At 36.6% G+C, this 23812-nt stretch overlaps 2 protein-coding genes across 5 annotated transcripts; both read left to right on the plus strand.

The window, feature by feature from the left end:
• The first annotated feature begins 4657 nt into the window (after positions 1-4657).
• LOC145821114 (secreted RxLR effector protein 78-like) lies at positions 4658-5269 on the plus strand. Its single transcript, XM_082917693.1, has one exon. It carries the CDS (start codon positions 4658-4660, stop codon positions 5267-5269), a length of 612 nt encoding a protein of 203 aa, XP_082773819.1.
• A 6367-nt stretch (positions 5270-11636) lies between these two features.
• Positions 11637-23588, plus strand: DPE1 (disproportionating enzyme). Of its 4 annotated transcripts, none has more exons than XM_082889613.1 (16): positions 11637-12141; positions 13024-13074; positions 13581-13669; positions 13759-13819; positions 14708-14786; positions 18796-18932; positions 19051-19209; positions 19304-19380; positions 20187-20326; positions 20413-20444; positions 20529-20603; positions 21069-21141; positions 21254-21342; positions 22100-22144; positions 22245-22397; positions 23267-23588. In XM_082889613.1, exons 1-16 carry the CDS (start codon positions 11758-11760, stop codon positions 23369-23371), a joined length of 1749 nt encoding a protein of 582 aa, XP_082745739.1. In that variant the 5' UTR covers positions 11637-11757; the 3' UTR covers positions 23372-23588. The 4 variants fall into 4 exon arrangements, 2 of the variants coding, with proteins under 2 accessions (XP_082745739.1, XP_082745734.1); XR_014341351.1 differs by having other exon boundaries at positions 11646-12141; positions 21069-21162; positions 22060-22144; XR_014341352.1 differs by having other exon boundaries at positions 11646-12141; positions 22060-22144.
• The last annotated feature ends 224 nt before the right edge of the window (positions 23589-23812 follow it).

Consider the following 23812-nt stretch of genomic DNA (forward strand, 5'->3'; position numbering starts at 1 on the left):
GGGCGAGTGGGGGTGCTCACGAAGTGACCTTCCCCAATCGTACCCAAGTTCCCGAGCCGAGGCAAATTTGGTGATGACAGACACGTGGCATTAGGCAAACGAGTCAGGGTTTCCTAAATTTTCCCAAGATAAAACATTTAGGTGGCGACTCTGTATCTGGCAAAGCAGTCCATGTTTGGCACTTCTTTCAAAATCTGTTTTCTCAAAACGATTTGCCGGATTTGGACTCTTTGGTTCAGATTTAGAACCATGACAATTTAAGAGTCCTGAACTGTAGTGAAGCCCAAATGAACAGAATGGGACTCATCCTCCCGGGGCGTTCAGGGACGTCTACAGCTAGTGACTTGGACACTCGAAGTTAACAAGCTAGATTTCATAGTAGCTATACAAAACAATGCAAGAATGACCAAGACAACACAAAGCAGACCTTAAACATGGTAAAACATAAACAAAGTCTTCTCAGAGCTAAGCCAAAAGCATGCTAAAATGATATGTTAAAGCATGAGACACATTAGGCTATTTCATAGAAATGCACTACAAATGCATAGAGCATGCAAGGAGCTATTAAACCAAATCCTAACAAAGGTATGACATGGTAAACAAGCCCAAGAACATGTTGAAATGGACACAACATAGGCTAGAATGACATGCTACTTCATAAAGCATACAAAGCTAGTGTGTGTGATTTACACGACAAATGTATAAACCATGTATGGAATGACCAAGACAAACAAAAATAGTGGTGAGCCTCAGAAAAATAGCCACAAATACATACTAAAATATGGCCAACATGAACTTAACAAACATGCTCACACATGAGGCATATTAAGGCAAATATTGAAAACACAAGGAGAGGGGATGACCCTCTCCTTTTTGGAACGTTAAAACACCATCCCCACTATTGAAATCCCTCTAGATTTTAGTGGTGGGAAGGCCAAAACAAGGTGATCCTAAGACTTAAAAAGAAGGCACAAGAATAAGGCCAAATAAGGCCTAAGAGGGGGGAAACAACCCCAAACCAAAAAGTGATCTTAAACAAAGATCTAAAGAATCAAAAATCAGAACTTATTGTAGTTTAGAGTTAAGCTTAAAACAATAAGCAAGAAGGTCTCAAAGCTTAAGCAAGAAAGGGGTATTAAAAGCAAGAATACTCACCCTTAAAGAACACTTTCAAGAACAAGGCTCCAGCAACTTTTCCAAGCTTAAACCACTCCAAGAACTCTGAAATCAACCTTAAGGGACCTCAGCGCCAAGAGGATGGTGTTCTAGTGTGTGTTTGTGTACAATAGTAAGACAATACTACACTTTAGAGCACAAAACAAGATCAAACAAAGGAATATAGATACAAAAGTATATGTATCACTCAAGACTCAATTTTCTGAACCCTTGAGGAGGGAGGAGATGGTTCTCTCTTATAGAGAACCAAAAGCAAAGCTTTTTGAGGAAGCTAAGCAAAGGGGCAAATCCCTCCATACACGTGTATACACGTGTATGGAGCTGGCATAAAATATCTGCATAAAGCAGATAAACAGGGTTTGGCCAGAAAACATGGCCGATCGACCAACACAAGGGTCGATCGACTAAAAAGAGTGTCGATCGGCCAACACTTTTGACCGATGGAAAGAAAACAAGGCTGATGGCTTCATGCCTTGGCTGATGGGTTGAAGGGATGGCCAACAAGCCACCATCTTCCCTCAGAAGCAAAAACACAAGTCCTTGGTCCACAACCAAGCACAAAACAGACAAGTTGAGAGATCTTGCGGCAAGGCGCGCGACCGAGACCTACGGGAACTCAAAACGAACACAAACATGGATGATCATTGAGTGTTCAAACGATGACGTCCAAGTCTTGAGGATAGTAAAAAATGAGGTGTCTACAGTAGTGTTAGATCGATACATGACAGTGCGCAAATGGCAACCTGATTTTAAATCGGATGAGGCAGAGGAGGACACAACGACAATCTAGGTTAGGTTTCCCAACCTCCCCATCGAATATTATGATGAAAAAGTTCTGTATCATATATTGAAGGTACTCGGTACACCCTTAAAGGTTGATGTCAACACTGCTATGGCAGCACGAGGGACACATGCATGAGTCTGCATTGAAATGGACCTGCATAAACCGTTTATTTCGCATCCAACTATTGGACGATACCACTACATGGTGGAATATGAACATCTACATACGCTGTGTTTTTCTTGTGGTCACGTGGGTTATCGGAAAGATAAGTGCCCTGAATTTCCGGTGATACAGCCAGAGAAGATAACACAAAATGTTACCGTTAGCGCACCGGGTTCAGATATTGGGCCAGGTTCATCAAGAACCAGTGGGAACAAGAATAAGGAAACCTGCACAGAGGAAGAGAAAAATGGGTATGGGCCGTGGACTATTGCACCTAGCAGAAGGAAATCCCAACAAGGGAAACACAAACCTAAGGCCCAATACTATAAGAGCAACTGATTTGAAGTTCTACAATCAGAAAAAGATCATGGTGAGAGCAGTAAAGCCTAGAGAAATTATATGGAGCTAGACATGGGCCACATTATTACTACAGAAGATACATCTTATGCCCAAAATAAGGGACCACTGTTGACCCTAATATAGAAATCCCCTATTATGGATGTGGACCCAGTTCAATCCGTGGAGGATAAGAGGCCAGCTTTAGGGCTGGGTCTTGAATAAGGGACAAGTGTAAATGGGAAGAATCACCAGACTAAACAACCCATTATCCAATTAGAGGGTTCAGCCTTTAGCTCAAATGATTTCATTAGGCAAACAAACCCTAACTCTCTCACTAGCCCCAAGTCATCCCTTACCTTCCATATCCCATCTGGTTCGTCTGCTTCGGTAGGTGGAAAACCTTCAGCAATCCGACCAAAAGCTCAAGGAGGGAAACCACCAGACATACACGAGTCACAAGAGGCCAGGAGTAATGGAAGAAATTTCCGAGAACACTCTGGTGACAGAGCATCAAGTGAACCAGTTCCGAACTTTGCTGTTTTTGGAACGCGGGAAAGAAGTATATCAACACGTTGGAATAGATTGGTGGCTAGAAGAAGTGAAGCTTCTTATTCAACCATGGTGGGAGATAAACTCGCACAATGTGAGACACGTGGTGCTTGTGAAACCAGCGAAAGCAATGGAGGCCAACCAGAAATGTGTGAGAAGCATCCTGGGGCTTTATAAGACGGAGAACTGGCCAACCCTCCAAATGTCATCCATGGATCTACTGCTATGGAACTGTAGGGGTGCGGGTAATGATCGATTCCGAAGGAATCTGCGTGAATTAGTGCAAATGCATAAACCTGACATGCTTATACTCATGGAGACCAAAGTAGAATTGAACACAATGGGTATGTTTTTCAATAACCTCGGGTATACTGCATCAACTCACGTAGATTTGATTGGTAGAAGTAGAGGAATTTGGTTGTTATGGAATCCTAGTCAAGTTAATTTTCGAGTTAATGAAGCAAGCTCCCAGATGATCACTGCTACGATCTCACGATAAGAGTATCCCGACTAGGTACTCTCTACCATTTATGCCAGCCCAAACATCAGAATGAGAGATGAACTCTGGAAGGATTTGGACACAATTGTGCAGAATATTCAAGCTCCGTGGATGGTAGCAGGGGACTTCAATGACTACTATAGCTCAGTTGAAAAAATGAGTCTCTTAAGTCTTCAAAGCCAAACCTCCAGTCAAAGCCAAAGAAGAAGCCAGAAATTCATAGATAGGGTAAATAGCTGCAATCTTATGGATCTAGGATGTGTCGGACCTCGGCTCACTTGGATGAATAATAGAAAAGGGTGGGCTAATACTATGGTGCAATTGGACCGAGCCCTCTATAACACAAAATAGAGAACATTATTTCCAGAAGGCTATGTTCGAAATTTGCCTCGCACATATTCGGATCACTCTCCTCTCATTGTCCACACTCAAGGTATGTCCTCCTCTCACCCTCCCAGTAAGTCTTTTAAATTCCAAGCTGCTTGGATTACCTGTGAGGGATTCCGTGCAGTTGTTGAAAACAGTTGGCCTATCCACAATAATCATAATCTGTTGGGAAATTTGGATTGTATGACAACTGTGGCTAAGGATTGGAACAAAAATGTTTTTGGTAATATCTTTAGACGCATATGTTGGCTACTTGGTAGGATCAATGGAATCCAAATTTCCCAAGCCAAACATTATTCTCATAACTTACATCATCTTGAAAATGAGCTTATAGATGAGTTTAACAAAGTGCTATACCAAGAAGAATTGCTTTGGTTCCAAAAGTCTCGTGTGAATTGGATTACCCAAGGTGAGCGAAATACTAAGTTCTTCCACCTATCCACCATTGTTAAGAGAAGAAAGGTTAAAATAGAAGTTTTGAAAAATAATGAGGGTGATTGGGTGGACAACCCCACTGTTTTAAAAATTTTAGTCAACACTCATTTTCAAAATCTTTTTGCCTTTACACAAACTATTTGTCTTGACCACTGGAATAATTTAACTAAGAACTTAAGCCCTAAGGATGAGGTTGAGATGAATAGGGATGTATCTGAGTCTGAAATTTGGAAGGCTGTTAAAACATCAAAGCATTCAAAGCCCTGGGTCCAGATGGGTACCAAGCCATTTTCTACCATACATTTTGGGATATTGTGGGAAAGTCTATGACTGAATTTGTTCAACATTGTTTTGCCTCTTGCTCTATTCCTTCTATGATAAATAGAACTCTTATAGCACTTATTCCTAAGGTCACTAATCCTGAGAATGTGAAACAATTCCAGCCAATTAGTCTATGCAACGTAACCTATAAAATCATATCCAAAATCCTAGTTAACCACCTCAGGCCACTCCTGGATTACCTCATCTATCCTAATCAAAGTAGCTATATTCTGGGTAGATCCACCCATGATAACATTATCATTACTCAGGAAGCCATACACACCTTGAGAAAGAAAAAAGATAAGGTGGGCTACATGATTTTTAAAGTGGATCTTGAAAAGGCTTATGATAACATTTCTTGGAGCTTCCTTAAACAAACACTGCAAGAGTTTCATTTTGATGAGCGTCTAGTGGACATGATTATGATTTGTGTCACTAGTGTGAGTACTGCTATTTTATGGAATGGTGAACCCCTTGATGAGTTCCAACCATCAAAGGCTTTAAGACAAGGGGATTCTTTATCCCCCTATCTTTTTGTGTTATGCATGGAAAGGCTTTTTGTCAAGATTAGCAAAATGGTGCATGAGAAAGAGTGGACTGATCTTAGATTGTCTTAGAATGGTCCTAATATATCACATTTGTTTTTTGCGGATGACTTGATCTTGTTTGCTAAAGCCAATGAACAAAACTGTAACACCATCTTGAAAGTTTTGGACGAGTTTAGTGCTATTTCTGGTTTGAAGATCAATCTACAAAAATCTCATATGTTTGTGTCTCCTAACATTTCAAGGAGAAGAGCTAAAAATCTGAGTAATATGAGTGGTATTCCCTTAACTCAAAATCTAGGGAAATACCTCGGGGTTCCCATACTTCATACCAGAGTGAGCAAAGATAATTTTAATTATATATTGGAAAAACTTAAGGCAAAACTTGTTCAGTGGAAATCAGGAATGTTGTCTTAGCAGGGAGAGCAATCTTGATTCAATCTGTTACTAGTGCTATGTCTGTCTATGCCATGCAAACCATGGAGATCCCGAGGAAAGTTTGTGATGAGATTGACAAAATAAACCAAAATTTTCTCTGGGGTGATACCCCTAAGAAAAGGAAAGTGCATCTTGTGTGTACGATGAAAAAAGATGGTGGTCTTGGGATTCGGAGGGCCAGAGATCAAAATCTAGCCCTCATATCCAAGTTGGGTTGGAAAATGTTAAAAGGGGAAAATTGTCTATGGGTGGAAGTGCTCAAGAATAAATACTTGGGGCAGCATTCCCTCCTTAACAAGAGGAAAGGAAAGAATATATCTCATACTTGGAAAGGCATTCTTAATACCAGAGAACTCCTTGTGAAAGGAGTGAGATGGAACCTTGGAAATGGATCCAAAGTGCGAGTCTGGAAAGATTGGCGGTGTGGCGAGGGGGTCCTTGATAAGGACTTGAGTTTACCTGATATCCAAAGCCCTAACTCTGAAATTATTACTGTGGATTCCCTTCTTGATGATTATGGTGAATGGGATGTGAGTCTGATGCATACTCTCCTCCCCTTGCCTTTGGTTATGGAAATCCTGAAAATCCAACCACCCCGCACAAGAAATGTAGAGGATAATCCCAGATGGAGAATTCTCTACATCAAGTGCTTATGAATTGATTGTTGATCACCAAAGCCAGGAAGGGGATTGGAGTTGGATATGGAAGCTTAAGGTTCCTCAGAAGCTTAAGAGCTTTGTGTGGCTTATACTTCATGGAAAGATTCTCACTAATCATATGAGAAAATTGAGGGGTCTGACTAATGACCCGAGCTGCCCCTGTTGTGACAGTGTAGAGGACATTGAACATCTATTACGATTCTGTCCTAAAGTTGTGCAGGTTTGGTGTCAAGTTTTTAGCAAAGAATGGTACTCCAATATGCTTAATTTGTCTTGGAAAGATTGGTTCATTCGGAATACGAAAGGGACAAACAAACTCCATTCCTTGTTTCTAGTCACAACCTAGACTATTTGGAAAAATCGGAACAAAAGGGTTTTGAAAATAAAAATACACATATTTTTGAGAGTGTGAACAGTATAACAAATTTTGCTAAGGCAATATTTCAAGCATTCAATTTAGGCATTACAAAACCCCTCAAATTTAAGAGCCTAACTGTGTGGTCTTGTCCAAGTACAGGCAAAATTAAGCTCAATACGGACGGTAGTACTCGCCGAAATGGAGGAGGTGGTGGATTCGGTGGGCTATTCCGGGATGAAAGAGGATCATGGAGTAGCGGTTACTATGGAAGATTAGAGATATGCACCAGTCTTGAAGCGAAACTTTAGGCTGTTTACAAGGGACTCACAATCATTCTTCAACGAGGCTTCAATCAAGTAATCATTCAAACAGATGCAGAGCAAGTGATACATTTGTTGAGTGAAGAACTAGGTGAAAGATGCCCCTTTAGGGGCATTGTGGAAGATGCATGCATTATCTTGAGAGGTTGTGACTGCTTAATTCAACACATCAGGAGGGAAGCCAACATATGTGCTGATACTATGGCGAAATTTGGTGAAAATCAACCAACTGAGCTACTAATTGTTAATGAACCACCACAGGAAATTTGTAGTATGCTAATTGCGGATATTGTTCACCTCTCTGAGCAGGGAGTTAGGATCTAGTCCTTGTTCGTTTGTTTTCTATTTCGATGTAGCTAAAAAAAAAAAAAAAACAGTTGCAAAGGAAAAAAGGAAGAGAGAGAATGGGATACTATTTGGTCAAACTAAAGCTATATTTTGTTCATTTGAAATTATTTATTCTCATTAAAATATACAAAATTCATGATGATTTACCCATGCACTATTGAAAATAAATTATTTATTCTCATTAAAATAGAAAAAATACAAATAAAAAATAAAAAAAAATCTTCAAAATTTTCATATTTATTATAAAAGATATTATTTAAACTTTTAATATTAATTTTATTATAAATATTTTTAATAACATGAAATATTATCGATCTTAATAATAAATTATCTAATTTATATATATTATTGCTTTTAAGGAAAATTATAAAATAATTTCAAAATATTACATATTCATATTTTTTAATTAATTATTATTTATCATTTTTTTCTTATATTTTTTAATCACCTAACATAATAGGTCACTAACCACAATATAGTTACGTCTATTCTCTAAGGGGGTATTTTTTTTAAGATTCCTGATATTATGATTTTATAGTATAAATGATATTAAATATTTTCATGATGTCTAAAGTTCCTCAACACTAACCCAGAGAAAATTTAGTTCAAAAACCAGAGAATTTCTCTGGTTTTAACCCAGATAAAATTTAGTTAAAAAACCAGAGAATTTATCTGGTTTCAACTTCAAATGAAACAAAATACTTAATTGATCCCAATTACTTAACTGAAACAAAATACTCATAACCTACCAGTTTTCAATATACAACAAATGGCATATTCATTCGATATATAAGATCATTCAATGCAATTTACAGGTTAACAAAGAGAAATAATAATAAAAAAGAAATGACTAGCAAATTCATATCAAATCTCCTAATCATTAGTTACCACTTCCATAATTACAAAGTAGCAAGTTTCTTAAAGGCCCATATCAGATATTGTTCCCTAAATTCTGAAGCCACGCTTTTATGTTGACAGCCCCAAGTTTTCACTTTTGCAACAAGCAATGGGCTTCAGGTCCATCCAAAGCTCCATAGAATATTAATCACTGCAAAATTCATTATTAGTAGCACTTTGTCTAATCATATTTGAAAAAACTCCTTGGTTCCTTCCAAAGATAGGACACTTGAGAAAGTTGAAAGTTCAATACACAACTCAGTCAATACTTAAATGATCACTTCCCTTCTTTTTGGGCCAAAAAAATGATTTTTTTTTTTTTGTTGCAAGCATTGATTAACTGCATGGATAAACAGACACATTTGGCTGCTGTACCACCAACAGATCATGCATAAGCCCAAAATAAAAGCACACACAAGAACATTTTTGAAGCGAAGGCCAACTGATGTACTAAGGCAACAAGTACTAAATAGGCACGGTACCGACTTCCCTCTATGTATCATGCACACACGCGCGCGCACAGTTTTGCATAGTTAAGAGATGACGAGAATGTCCGCCAAGTCCCAAGTCAGAGGAACTGCTTTGTCTATTAGGAACTTTATCACCCACATAATCATTGCAAATTTGCAAGGTGAGAAGCTACTAAACAGAGAAATTTGAATTTTCTCTGGGTTGAACTCAGAGAAATTCTGAATTTTCTCTGGAATTATAAAACTCTGATTTGATCAATTTATCTTTGGTTCTACTGCTACTAATTCAATCACAATTTCCTGCACAAACAAATTAATAGTTCTTTAATCACAATTCAATCACAATTTCATGGACTCCAAAGAAATTTCAAATTTCTCTGCTGTGGGTTTGATCCTCCACCATTGTTGCTACTGTTGTAAGTGGCTGTACTGATGTTTCAAATTTCCATTTACTCTTGCCATTTCAAACCAATCAACAGAGAAATTCTGCTATGAATTTATCTCCAGAGAAATTTTGAATTTCTCTGGAACTGATATTGATGAACAAAAGACAAGGAAAAAAAAGCGATGAGAGAGGCTAGCTATGAAAAAGTAATTGTTTTGTTTCAGGTTCTGGTGATGGAGTATAATGACTATGTTGTTGCTTATGTGGTCGTGACAAATCAGCAACCTCACTGCCAGACTCCAATGGTTTGAGATTGGGTTCTAGTGAAGGTGTTTCGAACGAGAACGACCTTGACATTGTCTGCCTTGACATCGGGCCACAGAGGCTGAGGAAGACGACGGAGGACAAGGCGGTCTGTGGCAGAACCAAGCATGGCCGATCCGGTTGTGAGGCCGTAGACACGCCTCGTTCCAAGCCCTAGCCTCCGGTGCCGGACTGTAACAACAGCGACTGTTCCGACGCAATCGATCAACTTCGACTTTCTCTCTACTCAAATCAAGCTTACTCACCGCCTCTGTATGTATGTATGTACATGTCTGTGTGTGTGCGTGAGAGTAGACAAAAGGAAGGGGGCTGAATTTCTCTGTGATAGATGAGAGGGACTTTAGACATCAAAAAATAATTTTGTGAATTTCTTCCATTATGAAAAGTGAGAGAGGGACCCTAGACCAATTTTCCCTTCTCTAAGACTATTTCAATAAATGACCTTGATTTTAATTTAAAATTGAAGGGGAGGGGGAGCCAGATCCAATGCCCGGTTGATGCTCGCTACATCCCTCACAAGTCCCAAATGAAAGCAATAGTGTAATACTTACAAAAATATCAGCTTGCTTGGTTAAGTTATTTAAAAAAAAAAACTTTTTAAAAAAATTTATTTTCTTGTTTTTTATATTTTATATTTTTATTAATTTTTTTTAATATTTTAAGCAATTTTTTTTTTTTACATTTTAGACATAGCTAACATAAATATACCTAAAAAGTAAAAAATTGTGAAAAAATCTTTTAAAAATTTACTAAATACCAAAAATATAAAAAAAATACGAGAATTCAATACATTTTTTTATTGTATTCTTATTTATTTTTTAATTTTTTAAAATATTTTTTTACAAATTTTTTACTTTTTAGATACATTTAAGTAAGGTGCATTTTAAAAAGTAAAAAAATTGTTTAAAATTTTAAAAATATTTACTAAAAATTAAAAAAAAAAACACGAAAACAAAAAAACTCAATTTTCAAAAAATTTAATTTAAAAAATTAAAACCAAACGCACTTATTAAATATTTTATATGAGTGTGAAACTTCCATATAAATCACATATCATATAAAATATTTGATGAAACACCCAGTAAAATATTTGGAGTGTGTTTGGTTTGATTTTAGGAGATAAATTTTCCAAAAAAATTTAATAATATTAGGAATCATGAAACAAAAAATCATGAAATTCTTTATGAAGATTTTTCCTCCTTTGATTAGTGTGTAGTGTTTTCTTGTATGTCTAATCTATCGGTGGAGAATCTTTCATGATTTTTTTTTTCATGATACCTAACATTACTCAAAAAAATTAGAGAGAGTTTTAAATTTTTTTTAGTTTGTTTAGTTGTATATTTTGAAAATAGTTTTGGAGTATGGGAGTTTGAGATAATTTGATATTTTGTTATAATTGACTAGATATATGTGAAAAAAAAAGTGATTAAAAAGAAAATAGGAGAGAGAAAAAATGATTAATTGATATGTAATAAAAAAAAATAATCACCATACTTGGTTGTGTTTTTTCAAAAACACTTTTCAGAAAATTCTACTTTCTTATTTTTCGTATTTTTTTGTTTTTACTGAATTTTTTAAATATTTTAAGCAAATTTTTTTTACTTTTTAGACATACCTAATATAAATATACCTAAAAAGTAAAAAAATTGTGAAAAAAACCTTTTTAAATCAAACAAAATACTTTTGAATAATGTTTGGTAGCTCGAGAGTTTGCCCCCGAATCCCCCTAATGCTCAAAACGACGTCGTTTTGGGCATTAGCCTTTTTTTTTTTTTCCCTTCCATTTTCGAGCCTTCTTCCTTCCATTTTCGAGTCTGCAAAGGGAGAGAAAGAGAAGAGAGAAAGAGAAGAGAAGGGAAGAGGAGAGAGGGAGAAAGCTCGCCGCCGATCGTCGTAGCAGCAGCTTGTCGCCTTCGCCGATCGTCAGCTCGTCGCCTCCGCCCCCACCCCCGCCCCTCGCCTCCGCCTCCTCCTCCCCCGAATATTATGCCCCCTCTAGTCCCTCCTCCTCCTCCTTCTTCTTCTCTGATCTTCCTTCTTCTTCTGTAAAAAAAAAAAAAATACAAAAAAAACAAAAACGGTGTCATTTAGGGTTTAGGGGGATTCGAAGGGTAGCTTTCGAGCTACGTAGCACTGCCGAATACTTTTTAATTTTTTTTTTTTAAATTCACTAAATTAAACAAAATTTTTAATTTTTTTTTTTCTAAAGTTACTCTCAAAAGCCAACCGGCTTGGTGTCTAGCATTACTCTATTAACACTAATTCACGTGCATTCCCATCTCTATGCTCTTTCTACTCTGCATCTCTTGCTCTCTCTCTCTCTCTCTCTCTCTCTCTGTTTCTCCATCCGCGTGGTGATCCATGGCCATTCATGGTCCTCTGTATCTCCTTCCTTCTCTCTCTCCTCCTCCTCCCAAACTCTTCAACTTCTCCCCCACCAACACCACCACTCCCAATACCACTGTTGGCCTCTTCTCGTCCACTCGATTTAGGCCCCAAACGAGGCCAATATCATTCTCTACGCACTTGATGAATTCCAATTTCTCTGCCGCCGTGGTCGTCGGAGAGGACTTCCCGGCTGACTACACGGAATGGCTTCCCAAACGTAACCCCTACGACAGCCGTCGAGCCGGCGTTCTCCTCCATCCGACGTCGTTTCCGGGCCCTTACGGCATTGGTGACCTCGGGGACCAGGCCTTTCGCTTCCTCGATTGGCTTAACCATTCTGGTTGCTCCCTCTGGCAGGTCCAATCGTTCTTCACATCCTCCTCCTCCTCCTCCTCCTCAATCTGCTGATGCCTTAATTTATTACATTGACCTTTTTTATTTTATTTTAAATTCTATTTGTAAATTGTTAATTATGTGTCCAAAATACTTTCTTTTACGTTTTCTTTATTAATTGCTACTCTACTTTGTGGGGCTTATTGCTTTGTAATGAAAAGATGTTCTTTAGCCTTCTTGACTTTCTTTCTAGTTAATTAACTTTAGAATAGTGATATATATAGATTTAGAATTTGTATACAGAATGAGAGCTTCTATTTCCACGCATGTTTCTTCTAAAGATTTGATGAATAGTTTCATCTGATATCACACGTTTCAATGCTAATTTTTCAAGTTTCATCAAACAACCGGCAATAGGCAAGGTTTCAATGCGAATTTTTCAAGTTTCATCAAACAACCGGCAATAGGCAACTTTGGCCGGACAACTGGCTGGTCGTCCGGTGTACGTGTAACGGAAGCCTCCCTCAATTTGATGAAACTTTTAGATCAAATTACCCATTTAAATTACATTTAGTTATAGAAATGCCACGGCCACATCATTGTGATGAAAAATCCTGTATAAATGTTTTGTTTTAATAGTATTTTCTTTAACTATAAAATTTGCCTCCAAACATAGAGTTTAATGGAGAAGTATACAGTGGTTTATAGTTGTTAATATTTTTAGATGTTTTAGGCTCTCTTCTAATTTAATTTGTTTCAAATTGTACTGTTTTAAGGTCCATTTTTGAATTCTTTGTAAATTTCCTTTTGAATTCCTCTTTGATATTATTGTCATATTTTTGTAAGCATGTATATTTTCCAATATCCTATGTTGATTGAAATTTTTTTTTATTTTTTGTTGTGCAGGTTCTTCCTCTGGTTCCTCCTGATGAGGGGGGATCTCCATACTCAGGACAGGTTCCTAATTCACTTAAATGTTTAATTCCTTAAGCATTGTTTTTTCATTTTCTAGAAAATAGTTGAAGAAGTTTCATTACGAAACCGGGAACCGTAAATAAATCTATAAAGGCAGTAGGTTTTTTTAAACACAGTTAGGTTCCATTTATTCATAATTTATGCCGCTATAGCTTGGCAAGTGCACTGATTTAGTTCAACGGACTTAAAAATCACATTACTTGTTAAAATGGACTTCTCAAGCGTCACTGTACGTCTTATCTTTTAACTGTTAGAAAGGAATGCCATAGTTACTCCAGTAGGTGGTTTTAGTCATCAAGTCACACTTATTGTGATTTTCATAATTTCTTATCTACTATCCATTCACTCACTAAATCCTTTTGGACAGAAGTTCATTTATTGCGATGTGAAGTGTATCATGATTTTCCTTAATATTTAGGAGCAATTTTAATTAATATCTTGCATTTGTAATGGAAATGAGGCTGACCATTCTTAATGATTACTTTCAGGATGCAAATTGTGGTAATACCATTTTGATTTCTCTCGAGGAGCTTGTAAAAGATGGTCTGTTGATGAAGGAAGAGCTTCCAGAACCAGTGTGAGTGTCTTGGTTTGTGGATGATCATAATATTTAGCTTATTTCTGCGGTCTTTTATGTGCCTTGCGCTCATCATGACATCCTCACAGAGATGGAGATCGTGTGCAATTCTCAACTATTGCTGACATCAAAGCTCCTTTGATAGCCAAGGTAAAGTACAAGAAATTATTGTTGCGAGTTCTTCTTGTATTTTAGAATGTAGGATGAACTTTAATTTGACAAGAAACTACTTCCCAAATGTGCTTTTTAATGGTGGATGAACAACTAAGTCATTTATGTTATTTGCATTTCCCTACTCTATAATATATTCACCACCATCAACACCATTCCAACTATTACCACTAATGTCGGACAACCCAAACAACTACTTTTACCTCCACCATGCATGTGTCCTATGTTTCTGTCATCGTGATAAGGAAAAAGAGGGAAGATTGAAGAGTATGAGAAAAACCTGCACTGGCAAGTGGAAGAAGAAGAAAAAATGGAGGTTTAGAATTGTTCAATTGCTTTATTTATAGGTTTAGTGATCAAATGTAAGGTAATACGCATTACACACCACAAATGGCATGGAAAAAATGAGTATACAAGTACAAGAAAAATATATCACCCTTCATCAAAATTCTTGCTTGGGGTTGGGGAGTACCAACAATTTGAATAGGAATAGGATTGAAATCCCACATTCCATGTGTGGTAGGATAGGATTGACATTGTTGCTGCATTAGCCCGTTATCAAATTGAGTGGGCATGAAAGATGTAGGGCTTATATTTCTGTTTGTCAATGGATTTTTTTCCACACTGTTTTTAGACCTTGGCTTGTACTTCAAAAAAAAATCTTCATATTTTTTTGTGCTGTGGGTTTGGGGCTGGGAGCTATGTCCTTTATATCTTTTGGAATATTAGGGGCATTAGATTAAATTAATATGTTATGGATGGTGCAAAATTTTATGTTCTTCCTTTTTAAATAGAACTGCCTGTTTTAATTTCAAAACTTGGAGCTTGAACTACTGTTTAACAAAGGCTCCTATATGAATCTCTTAGGCTGCAGAGAGGCTGATTCTGAGTGAAGGGGAACTGAAACGTCAGCTTGAAGATTTCCGTAAAGACCTTGATATTGCAAGTAATCTTCTCTTTATTACAATTAACTTGTGTGAAGTGATTCTTGTTGAAGTTGGGCCTATTTGGATGGATGATGATATTCGTAGAAATGTATAAAGGCTAATTAATGGAAAAATAAATGGAATGTTGACCCCAAGGAGAGTCTTGTCCTTCTGGGGTGGGACTACCCTAGACCTATCAAAAGAGAGGCTTTCATCGTCAGAACAAGTGGTCACATAGCCAGTTTCTGTCATCTCTCTAAAGTCCAGCGTCCTTCCTACCCTTTCACTTCAGTTACTGCACACCTTCTTACCATAGGACCAAGTCCTTCCTTATCATTACTTGTCACTCTGCTATAGGATTCTTAATAAGGTAATAGTGGATGTCATCGAGCCTAATAGTTACACTTCTGATGTTCAGTATGGCTGGTCTGACCTCCTTTATGCTGTAAGAACAAGGCGCCCAATTTTGACCTTCCTCATTTATGTGGCGCATTATGTTCACTGTACAACACTGTGGACTTCCTTGTGGGTCTCTTATAACCCATCTTGATATCATTCATGAGGTCCCTATTGCTTCCTCCGAGGCCTGTATGCATATCCCTGTTTCTTAGAGGACCATCAATCAGAATGTCTCACGCAAGGTTTTAAAAAGCGGCCGCAACCGTTACGTAACGGTTGTGGTGGTTACTGCCACCCGTTACGGCCGCTTTTGTAGTGTGATTGAGATTCACAGATGTGTCGGCCGTAGCGGCTGTCGTAGCGGTTGTAACGGTGTCATAACAGCCGTAACGGCCTGTTACACACCGTTACGTAACGGTTCCGAACTGCTTCTTTTGAAAAAAGACAAAAAAAAAAAAAAAAAGCTGAAAATGGGGGAAGAGGGATAGAGAGAAGAGGGAAGATAAAGAGAGAAGATGGAGGAGCAAGCGATGGAGAGAGAGAAAAGAGAAGAGGGAAGATGAAGAACATGTTAGTGATTTGTTGAAACTGTAAAGCCAATGCTATGCTATTCTATTCAGCTACTATCACACAACCATTTTGTTTGTATGTGTCTATCTATATATTGTTTGATAATAATAATAATAAAAATAATAATTATAATAATAATAAGTGTGGTCATTATCTATTTGGCTTGGTTAAAAAATCTATATATATATATATATTTAGGCTTTTATTTATTCTTTTACTTTTGTCATTGTTTATCTTGTATATAATAATTAGTGATTATTTTTTGTATAATATAAAGTCCATTATTAAAATAAAATTTAAAAAACTCAGTTTATAGTGATTTAAAAATATGAAATATATTGAATCATACTTAAAAATTTACAAAAATTGATCAATATTTATTTTAAACCCAATAAATATGATCATGGAAAAAAAATGTGAGTATCGGTAAGTTTTTTTCAAATTGTGCGAAAAATAAAAAAATTCACGGTTTCGGTTACTGCAACCATTACGCTACGGCTTTTACACCTCGCAACCACAACCGCGCCACTGCCACCGTTACGGTGACCGGTTGGTCTCACGTGTTGCTGGCTGTCCTGCTGTTGGTGCTGCTCAGGTTGATTCTCCAGCTGCAGTCACTCCTGTGGCTGTTCCCCTTCATTGGAGCATAACGAGCTACTAATGATTTGATTCTCTAGAAGATACAATGGCTTGATGCTAGGATGGAGGACTTTGACACTGGGCTTGCTGATCTTTAGACTGATGTGTCTTGTCTGCAGACCAGGTTCAATAAGCAATGGAGCAACAATGTTGATCGTATGTTTCATGGTGAGGAAGATATGGTGTCCGATGAGGATCATGGGGATACATAGCAAGACCTCTCTTTCTTTTTGTAACTCCTTTTAGCATTTTGTGATACAAGGGGCGAGAGAGAGAGTTTATGCTATATATCATGTTCTTTTGTCATTTCTTTTCATTAATTTGATTATATATATATATATATATATAGAGAGAGAGAGAGAGAGAGAGTTTATGCTATATATCATGTTCTTCTGTCATTTCTTTTCATTAATTTGATTATTTAGTATTTGCTGATATGTATCCTCCTTTATTTACATTACTTTGCTTCATATTTCCTGTGAATTTTGTTTTTCTTGCAGTCTTGGTGAGATGATGTTACAAGTTTACACGTTTTTTGAGCAAGTGATGTGTTTTATCAAAGAAATCATCTTAGCTTAAATTTGCAGCTGTCTTGGGCTGGGTTGTAATTTCTTTGTATTTGTTTTGAGGTACATGTATTGTTTTTGGAGTTTCATCATGGAAATGTCAAGGGGGAAGATTGTTATTAGCTAGGTTGGTTATTTCGGATGACCAAAATATCCAGAGTATGTACTGTTGGGGTTTTGAGTTGGTAGGATTTTTAGTTCAGCTAGTGAGCTTGAGTTCACCACTTGAAAAGATCCTTCTTGGCAGTTGATACAAGACTTGGGTTTTTTTACCTGCACGTATAAGACATATTTGAACCCCTTGCACATCTTTGCTTTGGGTCTCACTTGCATTTAGGCACCAATCCTTCTCAGGACTCTGCTTTTTTGAGTTTTAAATTCACTTAAAAATATGTTGCCCCTTCGAGCCCGATCGCTCAACATTCTATAGGCACGTGAGTTCTTTCTTTAATTGGCTGCTAGCTTGGCACCCCACAAGCGCTCGCAGCTAAAAGTCCTAAGCGGTTTGCTTGCTCAAAGCTTTATAGGTGCTTGATTGCTCTACCTGTGAGTAGGTGTGCTCACTCAGCGCCCTAAAACTACTGAAAGGTTTGCTCCCTTAGGCCCCTGTAGTTCCTCCTATTACATAAAACTAAGTGTCCCTTAGGGCCCAAACCCATGTTCAAAGGAGTACATAAACACCACAAAGTTTTCTTATAAAACCAATGTGGGATATACTAGTTTACTGATGTAAACAAGATTTTTTAATTTTTAAAATGTTATTTTATTTATTTTGATATTAGTATTTTGTTAAGAATCTACTCGTTTAGTATAGAATCATAGAATTATTATGTTTCTTAAATTGTGTTGATTTAGCTAGTTTCTTATTTTATTAGTTTCTTATCTTAGAGCATCTCCAATGGTGCATCTTTTTTTTTCCTGCCAAATTTGAGTAAAAGCTCCATTTGATATTAAGTGCTCCAACGAAGAATTTTGAGCTTTTATCAAAAACACCGGTTGACCGGGTGGATGTCTGGCCGGTCGACCGGCCAATGTATTTTTTTCACAAATTTTTGCTAGAGGTGGTCATCCAGGAGGACATCCGGGGGACATCCAGTGGTGAAAATTCAACGATTATGAACAGTGATTTGATGAATGCTCCCAGCGTCCTAAATTTGGTGAAAGATTTTTGATATCCTCGATTTGATTCTTATTTGATGAAACCATTGAAGCAGGAAAAGAGGTATTTTTCATTAAATTTAAATTTGATGACAGAATTGATGAACCATTGGAGATGGTCTTACAAGAATTAGGTTTATTACAAATAATGGTTGTAAGCCTTAGGGCAACATAAGTTTTTTGAAAATTAATATAATTTTGAGTTTTATACTCTCTTTCCAACCTTGGTTATTTTTTTAGAATCAATCATTGTTGAGCCTTTATTCTCGCTATTCCTTGTAAATCAACGAGTCTAAAGAAAGATCATACTTCCAGTATTCATTCTTGAATCAACGGATTCTAAGATCGTCACTGTCTCATGTTTCTCATTGCATCATTTACCATTCTTCAACCAATATCAAGTGGTGATTTTGGGAGTCAATTTCTCATTCACTCCTTAATGGTTGAGAGCAAACAGATGTTTGTTATTCATTTATGCAAAGGTGAATACTTTACAATGTGGACCCGACTAAATGGACGTGTGGTACTCACCTTAAATTTGGCTCAAAGATGACAAAACACCATTTAATCAAAACCATTTTCCCAACAAATGCATACTTAAATATACTCTAGTATGATAACTAAGTTGATCTTTTGGGATTTTCACTTTCAAGAGACTATACTTACCTTTTTGTACATTATTTTCACTATTTTGCAGGTTGGCTTGAAGATGCAGCTTATTTTGCTGCTATTGACAACTCTTTAAATACATTCAGCTGGTATAATTGGCCTGAACCCTTGAAAAATCGCCATCTTGCAGCCTTCGAAGAAATTTATCAAAGCAAAAAGGGTTTCGTAAGTCCTGTCTTATGCTTCGACTATGTCTGTGCTCAAACTTCTGCAGTGCACCTTTGGTTGATTCTGGAGGCCGTTATAATTTGTGACCACCAAATTCATGCTTTCACATGAACAGATAGACATATTCATCGCACAACAGTTTTTGTTTCAAAGGCAATGGCAAAAAGTTCGTGACTATGCACGGATAAAGGGAATAAGCATAATGGGAGACATGCCCATTTATGTTGGCTATCACAGTGCAGATGTTTGGGCGAATAAGAAACATTTTTTGCTGGTGAGTAGTTACTCATAAACAATGACTGCTATATAAGTATGCTTGTGAAGTACTCATCCTCATGCCAGTCGCTAACTATACAATTGCCATGCAGAACAGGAGTGGCTTTCCTCTTCTTGTTAGTGGTGTTCCCCCTGATGCCTTCAGTGAAACTGGTCAGCTATGGGGCAGGTCTCTCTTATCTAGTACATAGTTAATTTCAGAAGCCTGCTTGTGGGATAATGTTGGTTGTCTTTGAGTAGGATGAGATTTGTTTTGGTTTTCTTCTTTGCTTATGGTAGATTTGATTAGATTGCTTAAAAGGATGTGAATTTTGTTTTTGGACTCATATATTTGCAAAGTATAAATACTATGCAAATTTACTCTACCATTGAACTGTATTATCAAATTTATTGATGTGATTTTGAAGATTAATTGTTTCAAATTTCATCATACCTATACACTTTAATTGCCTAGAAATTTAAATCTAATTATTCATTTAATTTTTATTTCCCAATTCATAAATTTTAAACATTTTTATCCACTCCAACCTGATTTTGATGTCTAGATCACTAGTTACTGCAACCAGCAATTGTCATAGGCTGCATAGTGGTGTCTAGTAGTTCCTTCCCTAATTTTTACCACCTTTACGGTTTACCCTCATATAGTTCATGCATTTGAATTTATATATATATATGTAGTATGCACATTTAACTTGCCACTAAAGCCTCGTTTGGGAACAGGCTTTTTTAGTAACTTTTGGGCTTTTTGGATAAAATATGATGTGACTTTTTAGTTTTTTACGAAAATATGTGCAAAAAGTAGAGAGAAAATGAAATCTTTCACTTTTTGGTATACGTTGGCTTTTTGGTTTTTTTAGTGACTTTTTGGCTTTTAGACTAAAAAGTGATGTTGCCAAACGAGGCCTAAGTTATTTTTGACAGTTGGCTTGATGTGTCAGCTTGCTTACTAAGTAATTTCACCTTTTGACTTAACAGCCCTCTATATGACTGGAAAGCCATGGAGAAATATGGATTTTCATGGTGGATATGCCGAATACGGCGTGCACAGAATCTATTTGATGAATTCAGGATAGATCACTTTAGAGGATTTGCAGGCTTTTGGGCTGTTCCTTCTGGTGAGGTTACATGAACTTTCATAAATTGGTTTGATTCTTGTTATATATTTAACCATATTATATCTCATAGACTCATACACATGCAGAAGCCAAAATTGCAATGGTTGGACAGTGGAAGGTCTAATATTTGAATCCCAGATCTTGTGATATTTTCTTTAATTGTCACAACAATCCACTCCATATGAATTTTTATTGACAGTAGGTGGGACCTGGGAAATCTTTGTTTGATGCCATCTTCAGAGATGTTGGAAAGATTAATATAACAGCAGAAGACTTGGTATGTTCTGATTCCATCAGATTGGATCCAGGGACTTTTAATTCTTCTATATATTTTCTTTCATTTTTTTTAATCTAGTTTTTGGTGTATAGCGCTGTTGGAATAATTTTACTTACTAAAAATTGCCCAAATCTTCATATTGGGTCTCAAAAATTTCATATGGATTCTTCTGTTTTCTGATTTGATCAGTATTGCTTCTGCTAGTTTTACTGAAATTATTATTTGGCTTTTAGATATTTCATTACATCTTCATACCCGTCAGGACATTATTGTCTGTCCTATACATTAGTGAGTTTTTTTTTTTTTTCATGTCCAACTACTCAGTCTATTTGTTCTCTTATTAGTCAGAATCAGTGTAAATATTTTCAGATTATCTCACACAAGGAAATATTTTTCACATCTTTAAGTATTAAGTTAATTCAGCTGGAATTATTCTCATTTCTTCCTTGTTCTGACATGTGACAGGGAGTAATCACTGAGGATGTAGTTCAGCTTCGGAAAGCCATTGGGGCACCTGGAATGGCTGTCCTCCAGTTTGGTGGTTATTTTGTGCATTATTGTATAATTATGTTTTTTTTATGGGTATATTGATGAAGCAACCTTTAGTTTATAGTTTGTAAATTGTGGTCCCTCTCGTCTTTTTGGTCCAGGTTTTGGAAGTGATGCTGATAATCCTCATTTGCCTCATAATCATGAGTACAATCAAGTTGTCTATACTGGGACTCATGACAATGACACGGTAAGATCCTCTTGGCCTTTGTGTTTCTTAGTCTTGGAAATGGATTTGTCTTACTTGGGATAATATAGCAAAATGCGGCACCTGTCTGAGGTGGTTTCTGAAAAACTGTGTTGGTGTGTTTTGTTCTTGAAAACTGACAGTGAAAACAGTGGAGGAAACGCAATTTGTATAAGTGTTTCTGAAAACTAATTTTGAGAAAAAATTCCTGGAAGAGCCCATTTTCAGAACAATTTTAAAAATAATAATAAAAAAAAAAATTCAGAAGTTCAGATTCATAAGGAAATAAAATATTATGAAAATGATTACTTATAAAAAAAAAATGTTATTAAAACAAAGATTTCCAAACTTTTCATTGTTTTCAATTTCATTTTCAGAAACTTGAGAAAATTTTTACAAAAAATGATAGCGATCAAAATGATGCCAAACAAGCCTGTCAATATTGTATTGATCAACAATTGCTGTTTGTTTTATTTAATTTTGCTGGTGGGAAAAGAGAGTTACTGTTTACTTGGTAACGTCGTTTGGCATATTTTGAGACCTTTCTCAACATAGAATTTTGGAAATTGTCTCCCCATTTAGATTTTTACCCAGAGAACATAGATGTGGCACATTTTAATTATTTATTTATAGTTTAGATTAGACATGGAAGGGCATATCAAATATTTTTTTTTGTTTGCACACTTGGAACTTTTAATATATATATATATATATATTCAGTTTGTAAACATAGGCTGCTGACAGTTTCTGGTTATCGTAGATTCGAGGTTGGTGGGACATCTTGCCGCAAGAAGAAAAGTCCAATGTGAGTTTTTTAATTATTATGTAATACAAATCCTTATTAAGCTGTGAATTCGCCTATATTCAAGTTAGAACAATATTCACAGCATGTGCTTTTGTTTCAGGTGCTGAAGTATCTTTCAATTACTGAGGAAGAGGATATTTCTTGGGCACTAATCCAAGCTGCACTCTCTTCAGTGGCCCGAACTGCAATAATACCTATGCAGGATATCCTTGGGCTTGGAAGTTCTGCCAGGATGAACATTCCTGCTACTGTGGTAAGACTTAGCTGTATACTTAATGCAATGGATGGTAACAGGGCTAACATGGTTTGGGCTCACCTGGCCTCCTGTTCATATTTTCTTTGATCATAGCCAAGGGCTGGCCTCAAATGTTTGAGGCGTAATCAGATCTTAGGCATGGACTGGGCATTTCAGTGAAGCTCATGCCAATCCTGTTATCAGTATCTGCACACTTACGGTTTTAGTCCTGATTGATTACCTTCAGTTCAACAACTAGCTTTTTTCATTGAGTTTGTACCGAAGACTCTATAACATGGTATCAAAGGCAGTTCTAGGAATGGAAAGGGTGCGTGCCCCAGGCCTGCACATGACAGGTGCTGTCACATTGCCTGGATACAAAAGTAACGTGCAGTATATGACCGTGAAAGCACCTTGACTTAAAACAACTAGTTTTGGGAGGTTGAGTTCTACCCAAGACCGTTTAGGATTTAGAATGCCTTGCCTTAAGCTTTCTTGTTTTATTCATTGATTTGGATTCTTCATTCCATGTAAAAGGTCACAAGAGAGGCAAAGCAAAGGTCTCCCCCAATCCCCTTCTCCCAAAGTTTGTCATTCAGGCTGCACTTGTATTATGTGTGACTTTGTCTGATTCAAATACTAAAGAGCTCTCTTCTTCTTCTTCTTTTTGGCCTGTGCGTGTGTGCGCTCATAATTATAGGCTTCTTAATGTTCACTCTATCAAGGGCCGTATTCATTTTATCCCACTGGCTAGAACCATTTCCTGATGAGGAATTTAATAACTCCAAAGACGATCGAACATAAACCTTCTGGATATACTCCTTGAAATATAATTATGAAAATTTCCTGGCTGATTTGCTTATGTGACATCTTTCTTCTGTATACAGTCTGGAAATTGGAGTTGGAGGATACCCAGCTCCACAACCTTTGACAGCCTGGAGACTGAATCAAGGAAACTAAGGGATCTTCTCTCAATGTATGGGCGTCTGTGAATTATTATTACTGATATTTTGCTTTGGTGAGTGGATACATCTTTATCTGTATATTGTCTGCAATGCATTTTGTTGCATGAGATGCATGTATTTAGGGCTAATTATGAGTTGTAGGACAACTTGGAATCGACAGACAACTTGGGGACTTGGAAGTAGATGGCTTAAATTTTGATTTCAAATAAATAAGTGGCTCCTAGTTTTATTTTGTTCTTATCAATTTTAGTTTTTTGTTCATTTTATATATTTGCTGCTATAAATTAAGTTCTTAATTCCTCTCCAAAAAAAAAGAAGGATAAACTATCCATAGATCTTAATAATTGGATTTAATTCACATTAAGTCCTATTAAAAATAAGTTTTTAACAAAATTGTTGCTAAAAATAATTTTTTGTGACATTTTTTTGCATATGTCGCTGAAAATTAACAATTAATAACCTTTTTTG

This window comes from Camellia sinensis, chromosome 1, assembly GCF_055761805.1.
Source record: "Camellia sinensis isolate YWXY chromosome 1, ASM5576180v1, whole genome shotgun sequence".
Classification (NCBI taxonomy): domain Eukaryota; kingdom Viridiplantae; phylum Streptophyta; class Magnoliopsida; order Ericales; family Theaceae; genus Camellia; species Camellia sinensis.

Excerpts from the sequence above, each read along its gene's own strand:
- LOC145821114 (XM_082917693.1), top strand. The coding sequence starts at position 4,658 with ATGACTGAATTTGTTCAACATTGTTTTGCCTCTTGCTCTATTCCTTCT.
- DPE1 (XM_082889608.1), top strand. The coding sequence starts at position 11,758 with ATGGCCATTCATGGTCCTCTGTATCTCCTTCCTTCTCTCTCTCCTCCT. Across the intron at positions 13,075-13,580 it reads GATCTCCATACTCAGGACAG|GATGCAAATTGTGGTAATAC; the intron begins GTTCCTAATTCA and ends GATTACTTTCAG. Across the intron at positions 20,604-21,068 it reads ATATAACAGCAGAAGACTTG|GGAGTAATCACTGAGGATGT; the intron begins GTATGTTCTGAT and ends GACATGTGACAG.